A 20,804-nucleotide genomic window follows, 5' to 3' on the forward strand; every position below is an offset into this window, starting at 1 on the left:
TATTTTGAGAAATATGTTTCTTAAAGGATTGTTCAGGATTTAAAGAAAGTCCTAAAGCGATATGGAATCATAGAGATATTTTGTTTTCAGTATCTTAAAGTCTTTGATCTCTTCCTCTCTTCGGGGTTAACCAGGTTTTCCTCTGACACATAAATATAGCATCAGACTAGGTTCTGGGTGTGTGCATGGGACTTAACGTTGGAGACTCGTCTTGACCAAATGCTTTCAGATTGTACTGTAAATATAAATGCCGACTCAGTGATAGAGCAGTTCTTGATACTGGAGAATTTAAAGGATGTTATAACCTACTGGAGCTTTTGTCCCCTAACACAGTTGCATCCTCTGGTTCAGAGAGGACCCTTTTTGATCAACTAAAACAAAATGAAACATGTTTCTGGGTGCTATGGAGGCCCCCTAGGAGGCCAGGGGGAAAGATCTTTCAACTGAGGGGCTGTACGAGCTGATCATTGTGGAAGAATCGACTTTAAGAATTGCTGAAAAATTAGTTTCGTTTTCAGCCTAAGAAACACTGTGGTTAATCATCTGACTAACTAGTCTTTTTCTTTCCTTTGTAATCCAAGAGATGTCAATATACACAGTTTCACGAAAGAAATTGCTAACAGCAATACATTATTGTAAAGGCCTTATTCGATATCATTTTATAAAGTCATTGCTTTACTTTCTTTGCCATTATTTCAAAGATCCCAGCGTGTGTCTCTGTCAATTTCAACAGAAGTGAGGGAGGACCTATTGTGGATGAGACACCCCAGTGGAGTTGACTTTCTAGAGGGGGAATGAGACTGTACATGGGGAAAAAATTCAGGTAGCGATGTATGTTTTGAAGAAATATCCAAAGAGAATGGAAAGTAGCGGGGTAGAGGTGGAGGTGGTGGGAGGTGGAGCTGGATGAGAGAGGATGCGGAGACAGGCTCCTCTGAGGATCTCCGGGCAGAGTCACGGAGCTGGCCATGCAGTTATCTCAGGGAAGAGCATTCCGGGGAGAGGGAACCGCATGTGCAAAGGCTCTGAGGCGGGAACAAGCTGAGTGTGTTTGAGAAACAGTGAGAGAATCATTGTGGCTGGAGCAGAACAGGTCTAGCCAGTGAGGGAGATTGGAAGGGGACACACAGGGGCCAGATCATGATGGGACCTGCAGCAGAGCTTAGGAGTCAGGGTTTAACTCTGAGTGCAGTGGCTTTGGAGCAGGGAAGTGATGCGATTTAAGTATTTAAAAATGTCCTCCAGAGACTAGAAAGTAGAAGTAAGGGTGGATTTTCTGTTTTACCTAACATTGGGATTTCTTTTGGGAAGACATTGAACTTCTGTTTTCATTTTAGCTTTGAACTTTTACAATTTATGTAATATCACGTGCATCCCTTGTGATTTGGGATTCTGTGAAATTTTCTGGGCTCTTGAGGTATTGCATATATTAAGTACGCTGGTCGTTAACAACACTAATAACAACGATCTCTACATGGTCCTGTCAATTAAAAATTGTAACTATTAGTAGGGTGTGAAATAGTTCTCAGCCTAGCCAGCAGCTGAAGATGACAAGTTATGAGAAATTCGTCCAGTTTAAACCACATGGGGATTTCTGTGTAGAAGCCTGACATCAGTTCCTCCTTTCTTCCTCACTGTTCCTGTTTGAGGGCGGGTACCCAGCCGTGCTGCGTGGCCCCATTGACACTCCCTGGCCTGTACCCCCTCTCTGTACCCCCATTTTCCCAGCCTCCCCCTCCCCTCAGGACACCAGCTCCTACCCCTCTGTATGTGCCCAATTCCCATTGGCTCCTCGCGGTTCAGCTTGGTGTCCCCAGGCTGGAAGCCGCCTACGCTAGACATCCTGTTCCAGGCTTGCTCAGCACCCCAGCGGGCAAACTAACCCTGAGAGAACCTCGAGGGACCATTTGTGGGGTTCAGAGACACTCTTCTGCCCTCACTTTGGAGGCAGGATTAAGCCATTTGCAGGTGCACTTGATACTTCACAACTCACTGAACCCCCAGTGTTGTTCCCATGCCTGACTTCCCAGCAGCCATTGACAGAGGGTCTTCAGTGAGAAGCCCTGGGACCCAGGGTCAGAGTGCCTGTCACAATGCACGAGGCCGTGATTACTGACAGTCATACCTCTTTTCACTTGTTTCGTAAAATGCACGTTAGTTGCTGTCGACTTTCCCTTTATACCGTGGGATTTGTATGTGTAGGACTTGTAACACAGGTGACATCCTGTGTCACCGACACTACGTGTAACTTCTGTGATGTGGATGTGCTCAGGAAGCACGAGCATTACATTGATGGGGAGCCTCTGAGAATGAGTTCAAGCCTAGACTTTGGGGTCACAGGGCGGCTGTAAGGCTCAGGTCTGATGGAGGAGGAAAGCCCTTTGCAGCCATGAGCAAATGCACAGTGCTTATAGTTACTTGGCTTGAATCCTCTCAAGTTCTCCCACAATCTCTTGCCAGTAGGAGGCTCTTTTAAAACATTTTAAGCTCAGAAAAATCTGCGTTTGTTTAATACCACACTCTTCTTTCCAAGTAAAGGTAGCAGGATACTGAAAAGATGCCCAAGGTCCCATATCTGTTTAATGGCAAATTTGGGACCAAACTTCCAAATTTGGGCCCTGAGAGCCCTTTGTAAGAGTGAAAAATGACTTCTGAAACATCAAAAGTTAAAGTTTATTTAATGTAGCTTTATTAGTTTTTTGTTTGTTTGGAGTGTGTGAATATCTGTGTGTATTTTTCTTTAAAAATTGGCATTCCTAGCAATTCCCAGTGATTCCCTAGGCCAGGCTGATTAACTGCCACCATCACTGCCATCACTCTTGCCCCTCGGGGGAAGTAATTGTGTGTAGACAGTCACACCATCCCACTGAATGGAAGGGACATTAGTCCAGGTTACCCATGTATTGATAACTACTATCCACGCACGGTTGAATCTGGAGTGAGTCTGAACACTCTGAAAATTTACACATTAAAGGAGTTTCATATTTAAAATTGCGTAAATGTTTATTCATTTGAAGTTTCTTAAAACAAACAAAAACAACCAACCTGATTCCAGTACCTACCAAGGGAGAAATCAGATGCTATGATGAGGCTCACTTGTCCCCACTACAGCTGAAGTCTGCTTTTTCATGGGACCTCATTCTTTTTTCCCCTTTTCTGCCCATTTCTTATTTACATGTAATATTACAGGTGCTATTTCACCTGAAATATTCTGATTCATCGTGTGAAACAAACAGGACCCCCAAAAGCAGCAACATTTTTCTGCCGATGGGTGTTTTCGGGGTCATTTTTTCTCCTCTGCCTCCCAGGTGTGTTTCTCTCCTTTCTCATGGTTGTGTAAACTGTCCCTTAAATGCAGATTGAGGATGTCAGGTTGAATCTTGCTTTTTAAATGGTATGGAGTGGTTCATGAACAGTCTTTGGATTGCATGATTCCTTGAGCCCCCCCGACAGAAGTGGGAAGCCGTGTGTGCCGTGACAGTCCCTCAACCATGGCTGTGAACGGGAAAGACCCCAGCCCCTGAGGTCTGACGCAGTGACACAGCTATTAGGAGTGACAGGGAGACAAGAGACAACAGGGACATGCTTATTGTGCAGCGGGAAAAGCCTTTGCTGTCATCACAGCGAGGACCCACCGGAGGTGACAGGAGAAAGGGCCGAGTAGCGAGAACGAAGGCTGGTGGGACAGAGCCCGGCCAGGAGGAGCCCTCATTCATTTTGACAGCCTCTGTGACCCAAAAGAATAGATGTTTGGACTCCAAACTGATGTGGGCTCAGCCATCTGGGGCGCGTCGAAAGGGCAAAGCAGAGGAAGCTGCGTGTGACGCCTGAGCGGGAACATGCCCGCTTCACACCGATGCTGTGCCCAACCACAGTGCCGCTGTGTCGGGCGCTGTGGAATAGCTTCCCGGGGTTGGTCTGTTTAGGGGAATTTGTTTTTTTTTTTTTTTAACCTTCCCCAACATGATTTTTTCCCGTGGGAGGAAGAGGGCTGTTCTGTAGTGTTGGCTGAAACAAAGTAAGATGTGTTTCCCCTACTCTTTTTTCTTTTGAACTGTGATGTTTAAGAGTGAGCCAGTTTGTTTTCAGTGACATGGCTCTGTCCTGATAGGGTCCCTAGCGTCCCCTCTCTCACCAGCTCTTCAGTTCGCAGCCGCGTGTTGTTCTGCACCGTGAAGTGCCCAGGAGTCCGGCAGCGGTTTCAGGAGATGGTCTCCATGGCGACCCCACGCTCTGTCTGCCGAGAGATGTGACTGTTTTTAATCTCTGGAAGCACCTTTGAGTATGTCTGGCCCGCACTGCCCACCCGGTGGCGGTGGGTGCTTCTGAGGACCGGTCCCGTCTGGCCGGGGCCTGGGGCTCACCCAGCTGTAGGCTCGTGCTCCCCTCCAGCGGGGCAGCCTGCAAAGCCCAGCATCTCACCACGCCTGAGCTGTTTTCCATTGGTGAAGCAAACGCACTACACGATGTTCCAGAGACATAAGTCACTTTATTTGCTGATCTCTATCTCTTCCTTTGAGGAATGTGCACTTTTCCAGATGAAATCACTGGAAACAAAATAGGCTGTGCCAGATATCTGAGCTATTTAAAAAATAAAAGTGTTCCTGCTTTGCCGATGGTACGAAGCAGTGGATTACCCGCAGGCCTTACTCTCTGAGTCCCCGCCATGTGGGAGACGGCTTGAGGCTTAGCAGCAGACCTGTCCTTTCTCACAGGGGACTGATGGGCATAGCTGGTGCTGAGGCTGGAGGCAGAGGGCACCCAGGAGCCTGTGGGCCCTAGCAGTGGTCAGGCTTCCTGTGTGGCTGCTGATAGACAGCTGGGGACCGAGCCACACGTCCTCACGATGGTTGCTAAACCCATGTGCAGTTTAGTTTAACATGTGAAGTAGTGTTCGTAAAAGAATTCTAACCAGTTGGTTACAACATCTTCATGTAAATGCTCTGATTACTTTTCATCTGTAGATCTTTAGTCTGTATAAATCAAAATTACCCAGTCTTTTCTCCTAAATTCATCCACTAAGGTTTTAGTAACTGCAGCATGTCAGACACTGGATGTGGTACTGTAGCAGCGAACACAGCAGACAAAACCCCCGCCCTCCCGAGCTTACACTCTGGCGGGGGAGGCAGACAGTGAACAGCACAACTAAGTAAATGACGCGCCTGTGGGAAGGAAGGAAGTGCTTGGGAGAGAAAGAAAAAGCAGAGAAGGGGCCTGGGAGTGCCGAGGGGGCTGGGGGACCGGTCGGAGGGGACCGGCCTGAGTGGCAGAAGGAGGCCAGCTTCTTGCCGTGGGCTCTCTGGAGGAAGACAGTTCCGGGAGGCCAAAGAGCTAGTATGGCTGTGCCTGGCAGTGCTACAATCGGCAGAGGTCTCGGCAGAGGTCTCGTGGCTGGAGCCAGGGGAGCGGGGGGAGAGGGCGGCCCGTGGGAGGCAAGCAGGGCGGAGGTGCGCACTCGGGGGGCTTTTACTCGGCGTGAGGGGGGCGATGTGGTCTGACCTGAGTTTTGAAAGGGTCACTGTTGAGAACAGACTGCAGGGCCGGGGCAGCGCTGGGTGACGAGAGCGGTCACGTGAGGAAGAGGCGCCGGCGGGTCTGCACGCCTCCGGCAGGCAGGTGCGGCGGAGGGCTGCGCTGCGTCCTGGAGGCGCGTGCGCAGACGCCCTCCCTCCGCAAGCTGTGGTGCAGTCGCGTGGCGCAGAGGGACCCTGTTAATGAGATGAAGTGCGGCATTCTTATTAACTAGTTTTTATCTTCTCAAAATATATGCCAATAATCAAAATTTTCAAATAGTTGAGAGGGTTATGAGGTGAAATGCCAAGGTCCTCTCCGTACCCCCACGGCCCCCCACCCCAAGGAAGCGTGAGACCCACTGGGACCTTCTGTGCACTGGCGGGCTTTTGTGGGCATTTAATTGTTTTTTAATAGCGAGATCAGACTGCCTACCGTGCTGCGCCCCCGTTTTCACCGATGTGTGGGCACATCTTTTCATGTCTGCACACACAGTCCTCCCCACCCTCCTCCTCTGGCTGCCTGCGTTCCTCTCTGGAGGCCGACTGGCACTGGCATTTTTTATTCTTTATGGACAGTGACGTGGTTCTCAGTGTTGATATTTTGTTGCCACTGAGAATACCTACCATTTGACTCTTGGGTGAGTTTGTCTGTAGGATAAAGTTTTAGAAGAAATCGTTGGGTCGAAGGCTAGGTGTTTTCTGTTGTTAAATCTATCACATATTGAGAGGCATGTCACACTGCATAAGGACAAGTATGCATGCACGTGCTTGGTCTTAATAGCACATCTTACAAGTACTTGAGGCTTGAATTTTCCAACCAGTAGTGCAGATACAAGAATCTGAGTTGCCACGACGCTATCAGTGCTGTCAGGATGGCCCCAGCACGCCTCTGGGACCTTTGCTGTCACTCTCCCTCTGCTGGACAGGCCCCTCCCCTGTCCTTCACATGCCCACTTGCCATCCATCTGGGGTCCCTAGCACCAGCCTCCCGTTCTCCCACCAGTGTGCGTCAGTCTGCCCTATTAGGACGTCAGCCCCAGGCCTGCAGAGACCATGTCTGTCTTGTTCACTGGCCCACTCCTGGGACTTAGAAGAGTGCCCGGCACATAGTAGGTATTCAGACATGTGTTTGTAGAATGAATGGGTAAATAAATAAGTCCCCACTTAAGGAATGATCCTCCCCTCTCTCCAGGCCACACAGTAACTTAGCCGAGATTAAAGTCATTTCCCAATTAATGAAGACTTTCCCGCCCGGTAATGAAGAAGAAACTAACCTGAGGTCCAGTGTGTGCTCACTCTGAGGCCTGCGGGGCAGCACACAACTGCGCCAGCATTGTATGTGGGGTGGCGAGGACCCTTGCTGCTGGGTGCCTTGTGCGGGTGCAGAGGACTAGACGGCTTGCTCTCGAGACCCAAGTGGCATGGTGCCTTCACTCAGAATGTCCTTGCTTTATAGTGTAGTCTTTTGGCCCAATGACCTGTTCTGTTTTTTCTTTTTTGGAATAAATTAAGGGCATTGAGAGGGAGCTAGATGTACTTATGTAATTTGTACCTTTTGTTCGCCTGGTACTGGTTATCAGGCCCACGGGGGAAGAAGGCGGTTATACTGGCTCCCAGCATGGGCCAAGGTCAACCTCCCCTGACCTCTGAGACTCAGCGCACCATTTTAGGAGTGACTCTGACTCCCTGGTGTTTATATACTTCGGTGGCGGAAGTCGCCAGAACCCAGAGATCTGGCACCATGTTCCCTACCTCAGTCATTCCTGGGTTCTTGGATTGCTGACAAGTGCCTCTTAGAATGTGTATTCAGCAAATATGGCCCGGGGTCTACTGTGTGCCAGGACACACCTGGGGGGCTGCAAATGCATTTTTCAGGAGGGCAGGAGGAAGAGGCGGTGATTTGTACATCCTTCTGTTTGGCCTTGTCTTGCTTTCGAGTCTCAGGCTTGCTGCTTATCCACCTTTGATGGGCAGACAAGGTTCCAGGCTGAAGCACGCCGTCCCTGCCCCTCTGGCGACTGGAATTTTAAGGTCTCCAAGGGGAACCAGCCTGCACCGGAGGAGCATCCGACAGGAACATTCACTGTGTGTTGCATTTGTTCAGTTAATGGAACTCATTCAGCATTATATTTGAGTATTGGGGTTCAGTTTCTTTAGGAAGAAACAACCCGATAACTGCCGGGTGGTAGACAGTGTGAAATCTACTGAAGAAGTGCCAGACTCCGTCCCCATCCTTGAAAAGAGCAGTACAGACTCACGTATGTCACTTTGCACTTTCCCGAGCCTCTTCGTACCTTGGGAGGTAAGGAGCTGGTGATGTCCTTGCTTCGCAGGGGAGGACAGGGCTCTTGGAGGGGACAGATGAATGAGTCCACAGCAGTGGCGCCGAGGCCCGTTCCCACTCACTGCCATGCCATGGGGGAGCCCCCAGCTAAATGCACGCCTTTGGCGCTGATAACTGCATCTCGGCCAGCGGTCACGAGCATGGCTGGTGTCAGCCTGCCTTTGTCAGGGCCAGGTCCTTTGCCTTTCTGTGCCTCAGTTCTCCAGCTTTAACAGGAGCATAGTGCCAATTGTCCCTTCATACAGTGGTTGTTAGCACTCACCGAAGGCCCTAGGACCCCAGGTAGCAGCCCACAGAAGGGCCTCCCTCGTCGGAGGGCCAGCACCCGTGTGGACTGCCTGCCTGTACAGAGCCCCTAGCGCAGCGTCTGGTTCGTGAGGAGGCTGCCTGGCGGTAGGCGATGACCGGCCTCCTCAGTGTTGGGGTGGTGGGGGAGCCTCGGCGAAAGTGCTTAGCAACAGTAGTGGGAAAACAGAAAGCACGTCCAGCCTGTCGCTGGCGTCGCTCCTCCCTTTTGGTGCTGGGAGGTGGTTTTAAGAGCAGTGGCTACCACCTTTAAGGTGTCAGCAGTGTGCCAGGTGACTTGGATTCCTCGTCTCTAATCCTGTGAGGGAAATACTCTCATCCTTAATTTATTGAGAGGCTGACCCTCGAGAGAGGAGCTGCTGCTGCTCACTTATCGGTGACATCGATGTCACAGGAGAGAATGAGAATTGCTGGGAGGTGCAGGAAGGACCGCAAGAACGGACTGTGGGCGTGCCAGCGACGGGGAGAAGGGAATAGTGGGGTTCATCAGACGGAGGGGGAGCTGGGACAGACCGGGATCTCCGGGGTTGGTGCAGCACGCTTTGGGACGGGAGGGGCAGGTGGACAGGGCCCTAAGGCAGAGCTCCCAGAGCGGGGCAGGAAGCAGGGGGCCTTGGGAGCTCTAGGGTGTATACTGACTTCACTTGGGCGGCTGCAGCCTGAACTGAAGCCCACCCCCACACCCCCAGGTTGGTGTTGCTCTGTGAATGTCAAAGATGAGTCCTCAGGGGGACCGGCGCTTTAATCACAGTCGGGTTTTCTCAGTGTGCAGACCCCTGTCCCCCAGGCCCTCCCTTCGCCTGCCTTCCTTGTAATTGTCATGTGGCTCCAAAGGAGATAGCAAGGACACTTGGAGCCAGGACCAGGCTCCCACTGAGGGAGGCCTGCCGTGGGCTGCAGCCGGGGCTCCTTGGGCCTCCATGCCCCATCTCGTTGAACCCTCACTGAAGCCTGGTGGAGCGCAGCTTGGGAAACGGGGCCTCAGGAAACTGAGTGGCTTTGCCATGGGCACCCAGCTCGTCATGGTGCCCATGGTGCCCGAGAGCTAGCACCAGAGGCTTCCATCTGCAGTATCTCACCTGCTCGTCGGGCAGGCGGTCTTCAGTTCTTCCTCTCACTTTCTCTGTCTGTTTGGTTCTTTCATGCCTTGCCTCAGTTTCCTCTATAGGACTCTGTCTGCTGGTTTCTGACCTCTTAGAGGAGAATGAGCAGTTCAGTGCGACCCCGTGTGAAATCTGCGAGGGTTCAGGAGGAAAATGTCAGTTCTGAACCACAGCCAAGTCAGAACTGAAGAGATGGTACTGAGCTTCCAAGTGTCGTTTCTGTCAAGCCCAGAATGCCTTGGACAGTTTTGCAGGAGATTTGCCTTTCTGATTCGGTTTTACTTAGATTAATGATGATGTTCATGTGTCAGCTTGGAGAATGGATAAGTGGGGAGGCGGGGATCAAAAACGGGCGGATTCGTGCGAGGGAGCTGGTTCAGCTTTACAGTGAACTCTAAATAGCACACAAGGATAGTCGAGCCTCCTGGAGTCATCAACTCTTGGGCTGTGGCTACACAGGATGCCAGCTTGGCCCTCGTACAGCTGCGATCTTGGGAATGTCGCAGTCACTGAGCATAGAGCTGTGGGGACTGAGGGACTGAGGGAAATAGCAAGTTGCCGCTGTGTGACTGGGGCGAGGAAAGTTGGTTTTTCCTTGTTCTCTCCGGTCAGCTGAGAGCAGCCTCGTAGCCGATGCCCTCTGCCGCTCCAGTGTGTCTCGGTCTTGTTACTTGGCAGGGCGTCTCTTCTCAGTGATTCGGGTCCTCGCTCCCAGAAGTCTACTGTGTCTTTTCATGCCGAGCTCAGTGGCAACCACTTCTTGGCACGTAATAAATCTCGTGCAGAACTGATCTTCCATTAGTGTCTAAACCACGGCTGAACCCAGGCAGAAATGAATTCCTCTGCCTGAGCTTTTCAGGTGTCGAGCTGCTTCTCCGTCCAGAGCAGGCGCTCACTCCTCCCTGCACCTGGTCCTTGGAGCTGGCCCGGCAGCCCACCCAGTGGCTTGATTGCGCCACTTTGAGATTCACCTGAGCCAGAAGCCTGGATTCCCTGAAAGATTCTGGAGCAGAGACCTGCTGCTCTGGGGAGATCTTTTGCTGCAGCAGACATGGGCCGACGTGCTTCCAGGGGGACCCTGGCTAAGGGCACAGGAGTCTACGGAAAAAGGGGGTGCTGTGAAGTGTGAGTGGCTCCAGGGCCAGGCCGGAGTAGCCTGTCTGGCCTTTGGGATAGCCCCGTGGTTAGAATAACCGGCTGCCCTAGTGACCACAGAGCAGAGATCCAGCCCGCGTGCTGGCGGGAAGAATGCGCGGACGGCTTGCGAGCAGGTGGCTTCGAAGTTCCACAGTCCATTCTCTACTTTGAATTTGTTGGCGTTACAATGCCGTGTTCACCTTTGGAAGCTCTGAATCCCACCAGAGTAAGCCCTTTTAATTAGCAATTAGATCTTAGGCTATAGGATACCTGATTTATTTAAATTGGAGATAGTTTTTAGAAAACATCTCGGTATGGAAAGAACATTACTTTAGCCAACAGGCAGAGTTGGTGTCGAATGCTGGTCTCCACCATTTGACCATGGGCAAGTTACTTAACTTCCCCAAGCATCAGTTTTCTCAAGATAGAGTAGAGATCAAAGTAATGATATTAATAATTACTATATATTAATAATTGCATTATTATTATTTACTAGGTCCATAGCACTTACCATGGGCCATGTATTGTTCCAAGCCCCTGTATGTATTGCTTCATTTGACCCTCACAGCAATTCTGATTCCCTTATTGTCTCTCTTTCATGGATAAAGCCATTGGGGCACAGAGGGGTTAGGTGACTTGCCCACTGGCGCCCAGCCAGTGAGTCACGGGTTTGGGATTGGAGCCCAGGCAGCCTGACTCTAGAGCCTGTGTGTGTTCCTTATTATGGTTCTAGACTGTCTCACAGGGAATCGTGAGGATTAGATGTGATAACATATGGAAAAGTACCTGGAAGAAAGTCTCGCACCTCATAGGTGTAACGTATAGATCGCTCGCCCCACCTCGCCTGACCTGCTCCCTCCCATCTCTAAGCCGTGGCTTGGGACTCACTAGAGTGGTTAGGAAAGTCGGATCTCTGGCTGCATGATCTGAACACGGGGTGATGGAAAGGAGGGTGGAGTCTCCTTTTCAACAAGAAGCAGGTTGTCTCATCTGGCTGCGGACAGGTCATTCCATTAAAGTGATTTGCACTTCTGAATTCGTGGGGGTCCTTCAACTTCTTCCTCCTGCAGGGGAATAACTACCCCGTTACCCTCGCTAGATCGAGAACATCGAATCTGCACTCAAATTGTCAATCTAGCTTGTTTGTCTTTTACTCTTTCTAGCTGGCTCTCACACAGACTGGTCTGAATTTGGGGCTTCAGTGGCTGAGACAAGTCAGTCATTAGAGGATGGGATGGGCAATGCCTGACACAGTCGGAATGTGCTGGAATCCGTATGGAGAGTGGAGTCAGAAGTGGGGTTATTTCCACTCACATCTTACCCCAGGTCCTAGCCCTGCTGGGTGGGTAGGACAGGCTGGGACAGGGCGAGCCTGGAGATTCAGGGACTCTGCCTGTTCTCACATGCTCTCTGTCCCTTTCTCTGAGGGATGAAGAACATTTAGGAAGTGCATCATTCTGTTGATCTAAGAACATGACCCGTTCATCAGAAAGCTCTTTGAACTCTTTAGCCAGACGTTGAGAAGGTTTACTTGGTATTGGCACAAATACATGCATGTAACAAACGCATAAGTGTCCGTGCCCAGAATCTGGAGTTTATCGGCCTCTCCCACCGAAGGGAAACGTTTTAGACTGTTCCATACGAAGGCAGTAATGGAAATGGAAGTGGTAAGATGGAGACGGCTTGCTCTTTTACCTTGGCAGTTTAAACACCACAATGATATGTTTTTCTTTTTAGGGTTGTCCCTGGATTTTGAGCATCTGACGCTGACCTCTGAATTTGAGCATCCCCTGCTGCTCCCTCACCGTTCGGAGAGATGTCTGTCACTTACGACGATTCCGTTGGAGTAGAAGTGTCCAGCGATAGTTTCTGGGAGGTAATGCCCATGTTTTCTCCTCCACGGTGCAGAGACCAGGCTGATAGACTTTTGGGGGGGCAGGGATAAGGGAGTATGAGATGAACAAACCCCCCAAATTTTCCAGCCAGGCATTTGTGGGCAGCAGGTACAGCTGGGCTATCAGTGAAGATGGTGAACTCACCTTGCTAGAAAAGTCTGAAACCCAAAGAGGTTAGAGCTATTTTAGAGACCTTGTCAATTTGTCCATTCTCTGATCTTTTTCATGTTTAGCTCTGATGCGACTTGGAGTGACATACACTAATCACTGGGCTTAGCCTGAGAAGCAGCTTTGCTTTTGGGTATTATATAGAAAAAAGGGACAATGGTGATGGATGGGACATCATGCTGGACATTGCAAGCCAGAGGCCAGAGGGCTGAGCAAACTGCATCTTCCTGTCTGTGCCTGCGAGGAACCCCTTTCCTGATTAGATTGTTTCATGGGTTTTGGTAGTCATTCCTCCTGCACCCCACTTACTGTCCTGCCTGCTGGTTAAAGGAAAGTCCATTTTTGATCAAATTTTATTCTTGTGGCAAAACTCTCTAACTTTCCCAGCAGCGGGGGGCTTGGTGGAAAGAGCGCCGGCTTTGCGTTTGTAAAGATCTGGGTTCTGATCCCAGCTGTGCCCTTACTAGCTGCGTGACCTTGGGCAAGTTGCTCGGCTGATCTGGACCTCGGGGTCTTCATCTGTATTGCCAGGATGAAATGAGAACGTAGACGGTGGCACCATGTGGCCGCTTTCCTGACACAAGGGGCTCGAGAGAGCAGGTGCAGGAGAGGAGGAGGACAAGCATGGAGTAGTTTCATAGACTTAGGCTGATAGGGTATATAATTTTGTCTGATCTCAAGTACCATCTGCTATCATAGTCTAATAGACACATGATCACAGGTGACCAAGTTTAGAAAATATGGACAAGGAGCTCAAAATTCTACCAATACTTTTCTTTCCTTTGAATTGGGAAAAGGTCAGTACTGACTTTTAGCTGAATACATCATTTTATTTTAAGTATGTGTTTATTGAACACCTGCTGTGTGCTAGGCCCTCCGAGGTTCCAGCAAGGAATGTGACAGTCTGAGTCCCTACCCTTAAGCAGCTGGCTTCTGGGGGATTGGGAGTAAATTGAAAAGCAGAGAGGATGCCCCTTGGCTGGTGACAGCCTTCCTGGTGAGTATCCAAGCCAGAACACGCACGCGCACGACATAAAATCTGTTCCTGCAGACTGCGTTTACATCATTGTAATTACCCAGTGGATGGCAGAAACTGCTCTGGAAAAATGAAGTAGCTAAACAGTGCTATTACAGAAGTCTTCAGCTACTTGGTAAAAAAAACATCTAGGTGAACGTTGCCAGTACATATTGTCAGCATATATTAAATCAAGTAGCTTTAACAAGTCACTGATTTAAGCTCTTAGGCTCCTTACTGAAATCTTGGCCGCAATACTGTCAGTAGACGAGAACATCGCCTTTTGCCTGAAGAATGCGAAGGCGAGTGGGTTTATTTTCCAGGCGGGCTCTGCTCGTCTTGTGACGCGTTCCCTGGAGTTAACCCCACAGCCTGTGTCAATCAGCAGTGCTGTCGTCTCCTCCGTTGCTGTGGATGTTCGCTGACTGGCGGAGCGATCGCTCAGGCCTAGCCGGCCCTCTGGCTCTGAGTGACTCAGGTGCTCGCCACCAGCTGCCTGCAAGTTCCCTCTGTCCCATGGAAGGCAACTTCTCTGTGGTGTATGTGACACTCAATGGGGTGCACAAATCTAAAGAAAGCCACATGGTCTCAAGGTGGAAGAGTCTTTTGTGCTTAACTGTACTCTTTTCCACCCAAAGCCGACTGGAGTGAGCCATCAGAACCGTCTGTGTGCTAGCCGTGTGCCTGCACAGGCGGGGCATGGCCCTGCTCTCTGGGAGTCTTTGGCTGTGACATTTGGAGGTCAGCTCCTCGAAGGACACCGACACTAGGCAGATCACTGTAAGGTGCTGTAGGATGTGCTGGGGTGCACGGGGGGGAGTGGGGCTTTCCCGGGGGAGGGGCAGGAAGATGCACAGGCTTGGTACTTAGATGAATGAGTGAACAGGCACTGAGCTTGGGGTGTGGGGGAGGGTGGAGACGACCCGCAAGGACAGAATATCAAATAGGAATATTTAGAGGGGTCACTTTCTGTGTTACCTAATACTATAGTAAGATTTGGAAAATAGAAGAGGGCGATCTGATTCCCACAATGCAAGTGTTTATAACAGCAGGGAGGAGAAAGGCCGGTGGCCTCTATGGAGTATGAGGGCAGTAGGGCCAAGCCACAGCTGTGCCTCTCAGTGACATGAGTTCAGAGAAGGGGCTGGCATCACCAGAGAAGGCATAGGGGGTAAGTAGGGCTGGGCTTTGAGTTGGAAGCAGGGAGACGAGATCGCGTTTCAGGCTGGAACAAAGTCTGGAGGTTGGGACGAGCATGGCCTTGCAGAGGGCTGAGGACCTTGATCTCTTTGGAGCCCAGGGCCTATTTTGGAGGCGAGAAGTCATGCATGATTGGGTAGGATACAGCTGAATGGAGGCTGTGCCCCAAGTGGCGGCTCCTTCAGCAAGTCGGAGCGTGGGTGGCACAGTTGCTTCTGACAAGTCTTTTGGCTCCCTCTGGGAACCGATGGGCCCTCCCACTGCACTCTCCGCTCCCAGGCCTTGCTTCTGTGTCTTTGTCTTGGGGGCTTGTGTGTAGAGAGAGCCTAGTTGCAGGCAGTGGGGCTTTTCAAGTGTCACCAGCAGTTCCTAGGACAGCCTGACTTCCTCTGCCCCTGGTGGGCTCTGGGCACATGGTGGTGGGTTCGATCTGGTGGGCCTGAGGGCTACTGCCGAATCTCTGAGCTCTTGGGGGACCAGACTTGGAAGGCAAACAGCTAATTTCAGGAACGGAACCCTCACTCTGCCTCATCCCCGAGGCGGGACTTCTGCTCCGCCATCAGCAGCGTCTGCGTTTACAGCTCACATCTCGCTGGTGCAGCCAGGTGGGGCTGATGACCTGTGCTGCGCTCTCTGCGTGCACGGAGCTCTTGATGAGAGCGTCTGAGGACATAAATATCTTGCTGTAAAATGTGCTGGGGGTGTCGGCCCTGAAGAACTGGCACTTGGCCCTCAGTCTTTACCATCTCCTTTTGAGAAGGTTCTCCCTACAGGCGCCTCTCACTGTGAGCCCTGTGGAGACAGCACAGGACCACGTGCGTTGCCGTTTTGCCTGGAAGGCCGTCCGTGTGGAATGGTGTGCACTTTCCCATCCTTCTAGACCAATGCTGTAGGTAAACTATGTAGACGATGCCGCTGCCCCATGTTCATGGGTTCCATGGCGTCTGATTTCACACCTGCCAGGGCCTAGGCCCTGGGCTGAGTCCTGGGGTCCCGAGACGAGTGCACAGTCTTGGGACCCCAGAGCCAACGTTTGCTGTGACGGGCAGTCACAGGGTCACAGGCGAGCTCTGCGAGTGGAAGCACGAGGAGTGTGAAAATAAATGTCGCCTCACACTCGACTGCCGCCATCCGTTCTGTTTGTTCCGCACGCCCCCTCCCACACACACACAGACCTGTGCGATGGCCTGTTTGTGGGGGTCAGCCCCGTGGGGGCAGTGTGTGTGAAGCCCTCGTCTGTGGGCTCCTCAGGCACAAGTTGTGGCATCGGCTTCCCTGTAATCCCACTGTTCTGGGGCGTAGCTCCGAGCAGGCTGCCTTAGGTTCACTAATGATTCTGAACGGAAGCCGTAACTCGTCCTTTCAAGCAAACTAGTATCTGCTGAGCCATGACCAAGAGTTGGGCCGCTGGTCCCCCCCATGCATTTGTGTTCAGTCTGTTCTCCCACTCTGCAGCCAGGGCAGCCCATCCAAAAAGCAGACGTGAATGACTCCCTGTCCTGAGTGGGAAGCTTTAGTTTTCTGCATCACCTTCAAAGTAAAATCACACTCTTTAGCATGACTAAGACAGGGGTTGCCCTCGCCTGGCCCTTCCTGAGGAGCTCTGCCCTGGGCTACAGCCAGGCTGAGCCCCTCACCCCCCATGCTCCAGAAAGAGTTGCCTCCTTGCCTGGGAGGGTGGTGGTCTTTTTTCCAACCCAACCTCTGTTTCTTTCACAGGGAGCTCCTCCTCCAGGCAGCCTTCCCTGACTCCTCCTGGCAGGCTTGGGCAGCATCCTGCCTGCCCATCCAGCAGGTTGTTCCTTGGGCTGTGAACTCCCTGAGAACAAGGATGGAGTCTCACCAGGGTGTCTGAGACATTGCGTATACCCGACACACTGAATAATTGCTGATTGAATGTATGAGTGAATCAGAAAAGATGAGGTTTAATGCTTGGTAATAAGACATGCCTTGCTCAGAAGAAGCTTATAAATATTTGAAATTAAAACGTGCATGTAAATAGCCATAATACTGAGCAGAAATCATTCGGTAAACATTTATAGCACACCTGCTCTGTGCCAGGCCCTGTTCTAAGGCCTTGGGCATATAGCAATACTAAAACAAAGTGACTTAAACAGTCCAGATCAAATGCCCGAGGATGTGGAAGGGGACCCTCCCGCCGGAGTGGGCGGTGCGCCTTTTTGCCGTATCCCCTGCATGGCTGTGTACACTCTGGGAGGCCATCGAGCTGTGTGCACATAGCTGTATGCGTATAGTCTGGGTACTTCTCTGCAGGAATGGTAACCTACAGCAGAAAGTTTAGAAATAAGGAACTGATCGTGGCTAGCATGATCGCACTCTGCTCTGTGCCATACTCCTGCTCTGGCTTATATGGCTGCTCTCAATCCTCACAACTGCCCTCTGAGATTGCGGGGAAACTGAGGCTTGGGGGCTTGACACTGCTCAGCTTCATAGAGAGTAGGTGGCGGAGCAGGATTTGGGCCCAGGCACCTGCTCAGATCTTACTCCCAAGGCAGAACAGGTAATAACGTAGAGAGAGGGGAAGGATGTTTAAATAGTTATTACAGAACCGAACTCCTTAAGGCTGGTCAGCCAGGTTCACTGTACTCTATGCCCTCGTCACATGTTGCTCCAACGTCATTAAGGCCTGGCAATGCCCTGTGACTCGTTCGTGGGCACCCCACCCAAGAACCATCGCCCGCCTCTAAGACCTCGGCCTGGAGCTCACAGTCTCCCAGGCACAAGTGCACACACACACTCACCCTTCAGTCCCGTGCCCAGCAAAGGACAGGTGTCCAGTGACCAGGTCACTGCCCTCAGCCCGCCCGCCCTCAGCCCCTGCGTCAGAATCCCCGGTTTCCCCTTCGTGACTCCTGTGAACGCCCCTGACACAAACACACGCATAGGACCGCGAGCTCCTCCGCCCTGTCTCCAGGCCTGGGCCCCTCAGCATCAGCTTCACGATGCCCTCCCCAGACGTCTCAGTGGAGCTACAGCACCACAGTCCAGCTGAACACTCAGGACCCCTCCAGTGCTAAATCATGTAATTCTACTGGTTGCTGAGTAGGCAAGGAACGCGTTTTCTCTTACACAGCTTAAACGAGTTACTTTGACATCACTGAAATCAAACGAGAAAAATTAAAATTTTCTTCAGAGGATCAGCTTGACAGCAAAAAACCCTGAGTGCTCAGTTCTGTCCAGGAAGAAACGGAATGACCTTTTATCTGGCACTTAGAACAGTAGCCGTTGGGGAGGAGTGAGCCTGCACCGACAGGAAGAGAGGCCACCTGCTTCATCTACCTTCGCCTATCTCCACACGTGCCACATGCGTGTGTGGCTGAGAAAGAGTGAGAAGTGACACCGTGAGACCACCCGGGCTCGGGACTCACTGGGACTCCGGCCCTGCGGATGTCATCGGTGATCCTTACAACCGGCCTGGGAAGTAGGAGCTGGCAAGGCCGCTTTACCCCTAGGTAACCAAGCAGGTTATTTCACTTCTCTGAGCCCAGAGTCACATGCTAGCGAACAGTGGCACCAGCGTCTGAACCCGGACAGGGCTGCAGTTCTTCAGGGCGAGGCAGAAGCATTTAGATGCGTGGCAGGCGCTGCCAAGGAGGGCTGCCCTTCTCCCAGGAGCCCCCGGGGCCTCCGCCTCCCGCCTCAACTCCAGCCTTCAGAAAGCGGCCCTGCCCCACGGCGTTTCCCTCGGTTCTTACCTCGAGTATCACTTCCCCCAGGCAGCCCGACCGCCCGGCGTTCCTTCCAGAACTTGTCACCATAAGTCAGTCCCACGAAGGTAGAGACCATGACAGTTTGTTCACCGTTATATCCCAAGTCCCTCGCATAGTCCTTGGCACAGGTGTTCATTACGTATTTGTGAGTGACAAGAGGGTGTTGCCAGACCCTCAAAAATTGAGTTACGAGTGTCCGTGGGTAGCCAGCCCGGTGGTGGTGTTGATACACTGTTCAGTTAGAAATCCTGGAACTGAGAAGGGCCCTCAGAGGTGATCTAATCCTGCCCTCCCTCTTCATTCTGTCTCTGAATGAACAAGATGAAGAAACAGCCAGGTCTTGTCGAGCGATGGCCATGCCGGGCTCAGTGTGCTGACCGGGGAGAGGCCCGGCTCTGCTGTAGTTCCGCCGTGCCCCGGCGCGTTCGGTCCTCAGCGCCAGCTCTGATTCCACGCTAGAGCTGCAGGGACAGACGTGCAGGACGCCAGACTTGTTCAAGGGCAGTTATTCGGGAGCAGGGCCAGACCTTGGCGGCCCTCCTCACGAGAGAAGGCAGAGGGGAGGCGGCCTCGTCAGGGAGGCCTGACAGACCCAACAAGATGACGAGCTCATGTAGCTGCTCCTGGTGCCATCTGCAGGACTGGAATTAAGGAAGCCCCAAAGGGTCGCCTTTCATATTGTCTTTCAAGTTGATTGGGAGTATTCTGGAGCCTCTGGCGTGCTTCATCAGCTTTGGGTGAAACATGTGACTGGCTCCGTGGACTTGTACCGCCAGGGGCTCCTCCTGTCTGCTCAGGTTGGCACTGCTGGCTCGCCCTTGGACGTGCCTCCAGGGTGTGGAGGGGGCTGGGGCCTTCTGAGTTGCAGGTCAAAGGGCACGAGCGTTCTGAGGATAAACTTGAGGTCGTCTTGGGCAAGTGGTCCTAGTAGTTTTCAGGTTTGCGATTCCCAGCGTGAGCCTCGCTGGCACACAGTGGGATCGGGGCGGGGACGTGCGTTGCCTTAGTTGAACTCTGTCTGTGGCCTTCCCTGAACCTGTGGGGTAGGTTGGAAGCACACACATCACCTGATACCAACCTGTTAAGTCTTTGCCCTATGCCCTCTCTGTTCTCGGCCGGAAGAAGGGTCTAGAAGATGGGCTCTGCCTCCTTCTGGCTACATGATCATGGGTGACTTCACCTCTTCAAACCCGTTTCCTTTTCTGTAAAATGGGAACACTAATAATACTCACTGTCTAGGATTGTAACAAGATTCAATAAAGTGACACGTAGAGCTGTCAGCATACTGCCTGGCAAAACATAGACATGCCGTATTATGATGCTGCTGATGATGAAAGACATTCAGCATGCGGTGCCTGCTGCCAGGAGGCCTCCAGTCCACGGGGGCAGGGAGGCCAACATGCGCGCTTGTTACCCATGTGGCACAAGCTGTGACTACAGGGCATGGGGGCAGTGCTTGGAAGGGCCCTCGTGGCCCCCAGGTGGACCAGCCAGCAGGAGCCCGTGGTGGGGAATTGGTCTCGCCTGTCTGCAAGTGCAGGTGACACAGGTGCTCCCCCTGGGCCACCCGGCAGGGACAGCTGGCGTCAGGGCGGCCGCGGTGGGGAAGACGAGCCGAGCCTTAGACAGCTGAGATGGGGACAGGTAGGATGGGGCTCCTGTCGACGCGCGTCTCCTCCTCCCTTTCTCCTAGGCCCTGTCCCCTTTCTAACGTTAGGGCTTGCGCCGGCGTGCGTTCTTGTAAACTCTGTGCCCTTGTTCTTCACGTGCAGCTGTTTTAAATTCACAGCGAGGACCGGCTGCTCCCTGTCACTCTGTTCCTTTTTCTCCACGGCGCTCTATTCGCGAGCGCTGTTCAGGTTGGCGCGTCTCCACCGAGTCCCGAACTTTCCCTCCTGTGCCCACTGGGGTCCGCCCCCCATGTTCACTGGTGCGTTCCCCAGGGAGAAGATTCCTTGTGCCCTGTGACCGAAGCGCACATTTACATGGAGATAAAACTCAGGAGGGAGGTCGCTGGCTCGTCCTAAGGCGTGTGTGCAGGTCACGACTTAATTACCTGCCTCGTCCGCTTGCCACCAGCGTCCACAGCAGCGTGTCCTCTCGTCCTACCTCCGCCCTACACTTGGCATTTCCTGCTCTCTAGGGTTTGCCCGTCTGCAAGGGCGAAGAGCTACCTCTCCTGGGCACTCCCCTAAGGCTCAGGTGTGTGGGCACCTCGCTGTGCGCCCTCAGCCCCCCGCACTGCTCCTTCTCCCCGAAGTCGCCTGTTCCTACCCTTTGCCCGTCTTCCCACAGGGCCTGTCTTTTTCATGCTGATGTGTCGAGCTTCCTGGCATTTTACTCCCTTGGCAATTTAGATACAGCAGATTGGGAGATGATATTTGCTCTCTGT

The 20,804-nt window shown here is 52.1% G+C and overlaps 1 protein-coding gene across 2 annotated transcripts in view; it reads left to right on the forward strand.

Annotated features, from left to right (window-relative positions):
• PACSIN2 (protein kinase C and casein kinase substrate in neurons 2) overlaps window positions 1–20,804 on the forward strand; it is a 106,388-nt gene that overhangs the window by 62,277 nt on the left and 23,307 nt on the right. For both annotated transcript variants that reach the window (XM_039863272.1, XM_039863273.1), the window contains exon 2: window positions 12,141–12,279. In XM_039863272.1, the coding sequence (XP_039719206.1) occupies window positions 12,220–12,279 (60 nt within the window). In that variant the 5' untranslated portion in view covers window positions 12,141–12,219. The remainder of the gene's footprint in view (window positions 1–12,140; window positions 12,280–20,804) is intronic.

This window comes from Pteropus medius, unplaced genomic scaffold (genome assembly GCF_902729225.1).
Source record: "Pteropus medius unplaced genomic scaffold, Ma_sr-lr_union100, whole genome shotgun sequence".
Classification (NCBI taxonomy): domain Eukaryota; kingdom Metazoa; phylum Chordata; class Mammalia; order Chiroptera; family Pteropodidae; genus Pteropus; species Pteropus medius.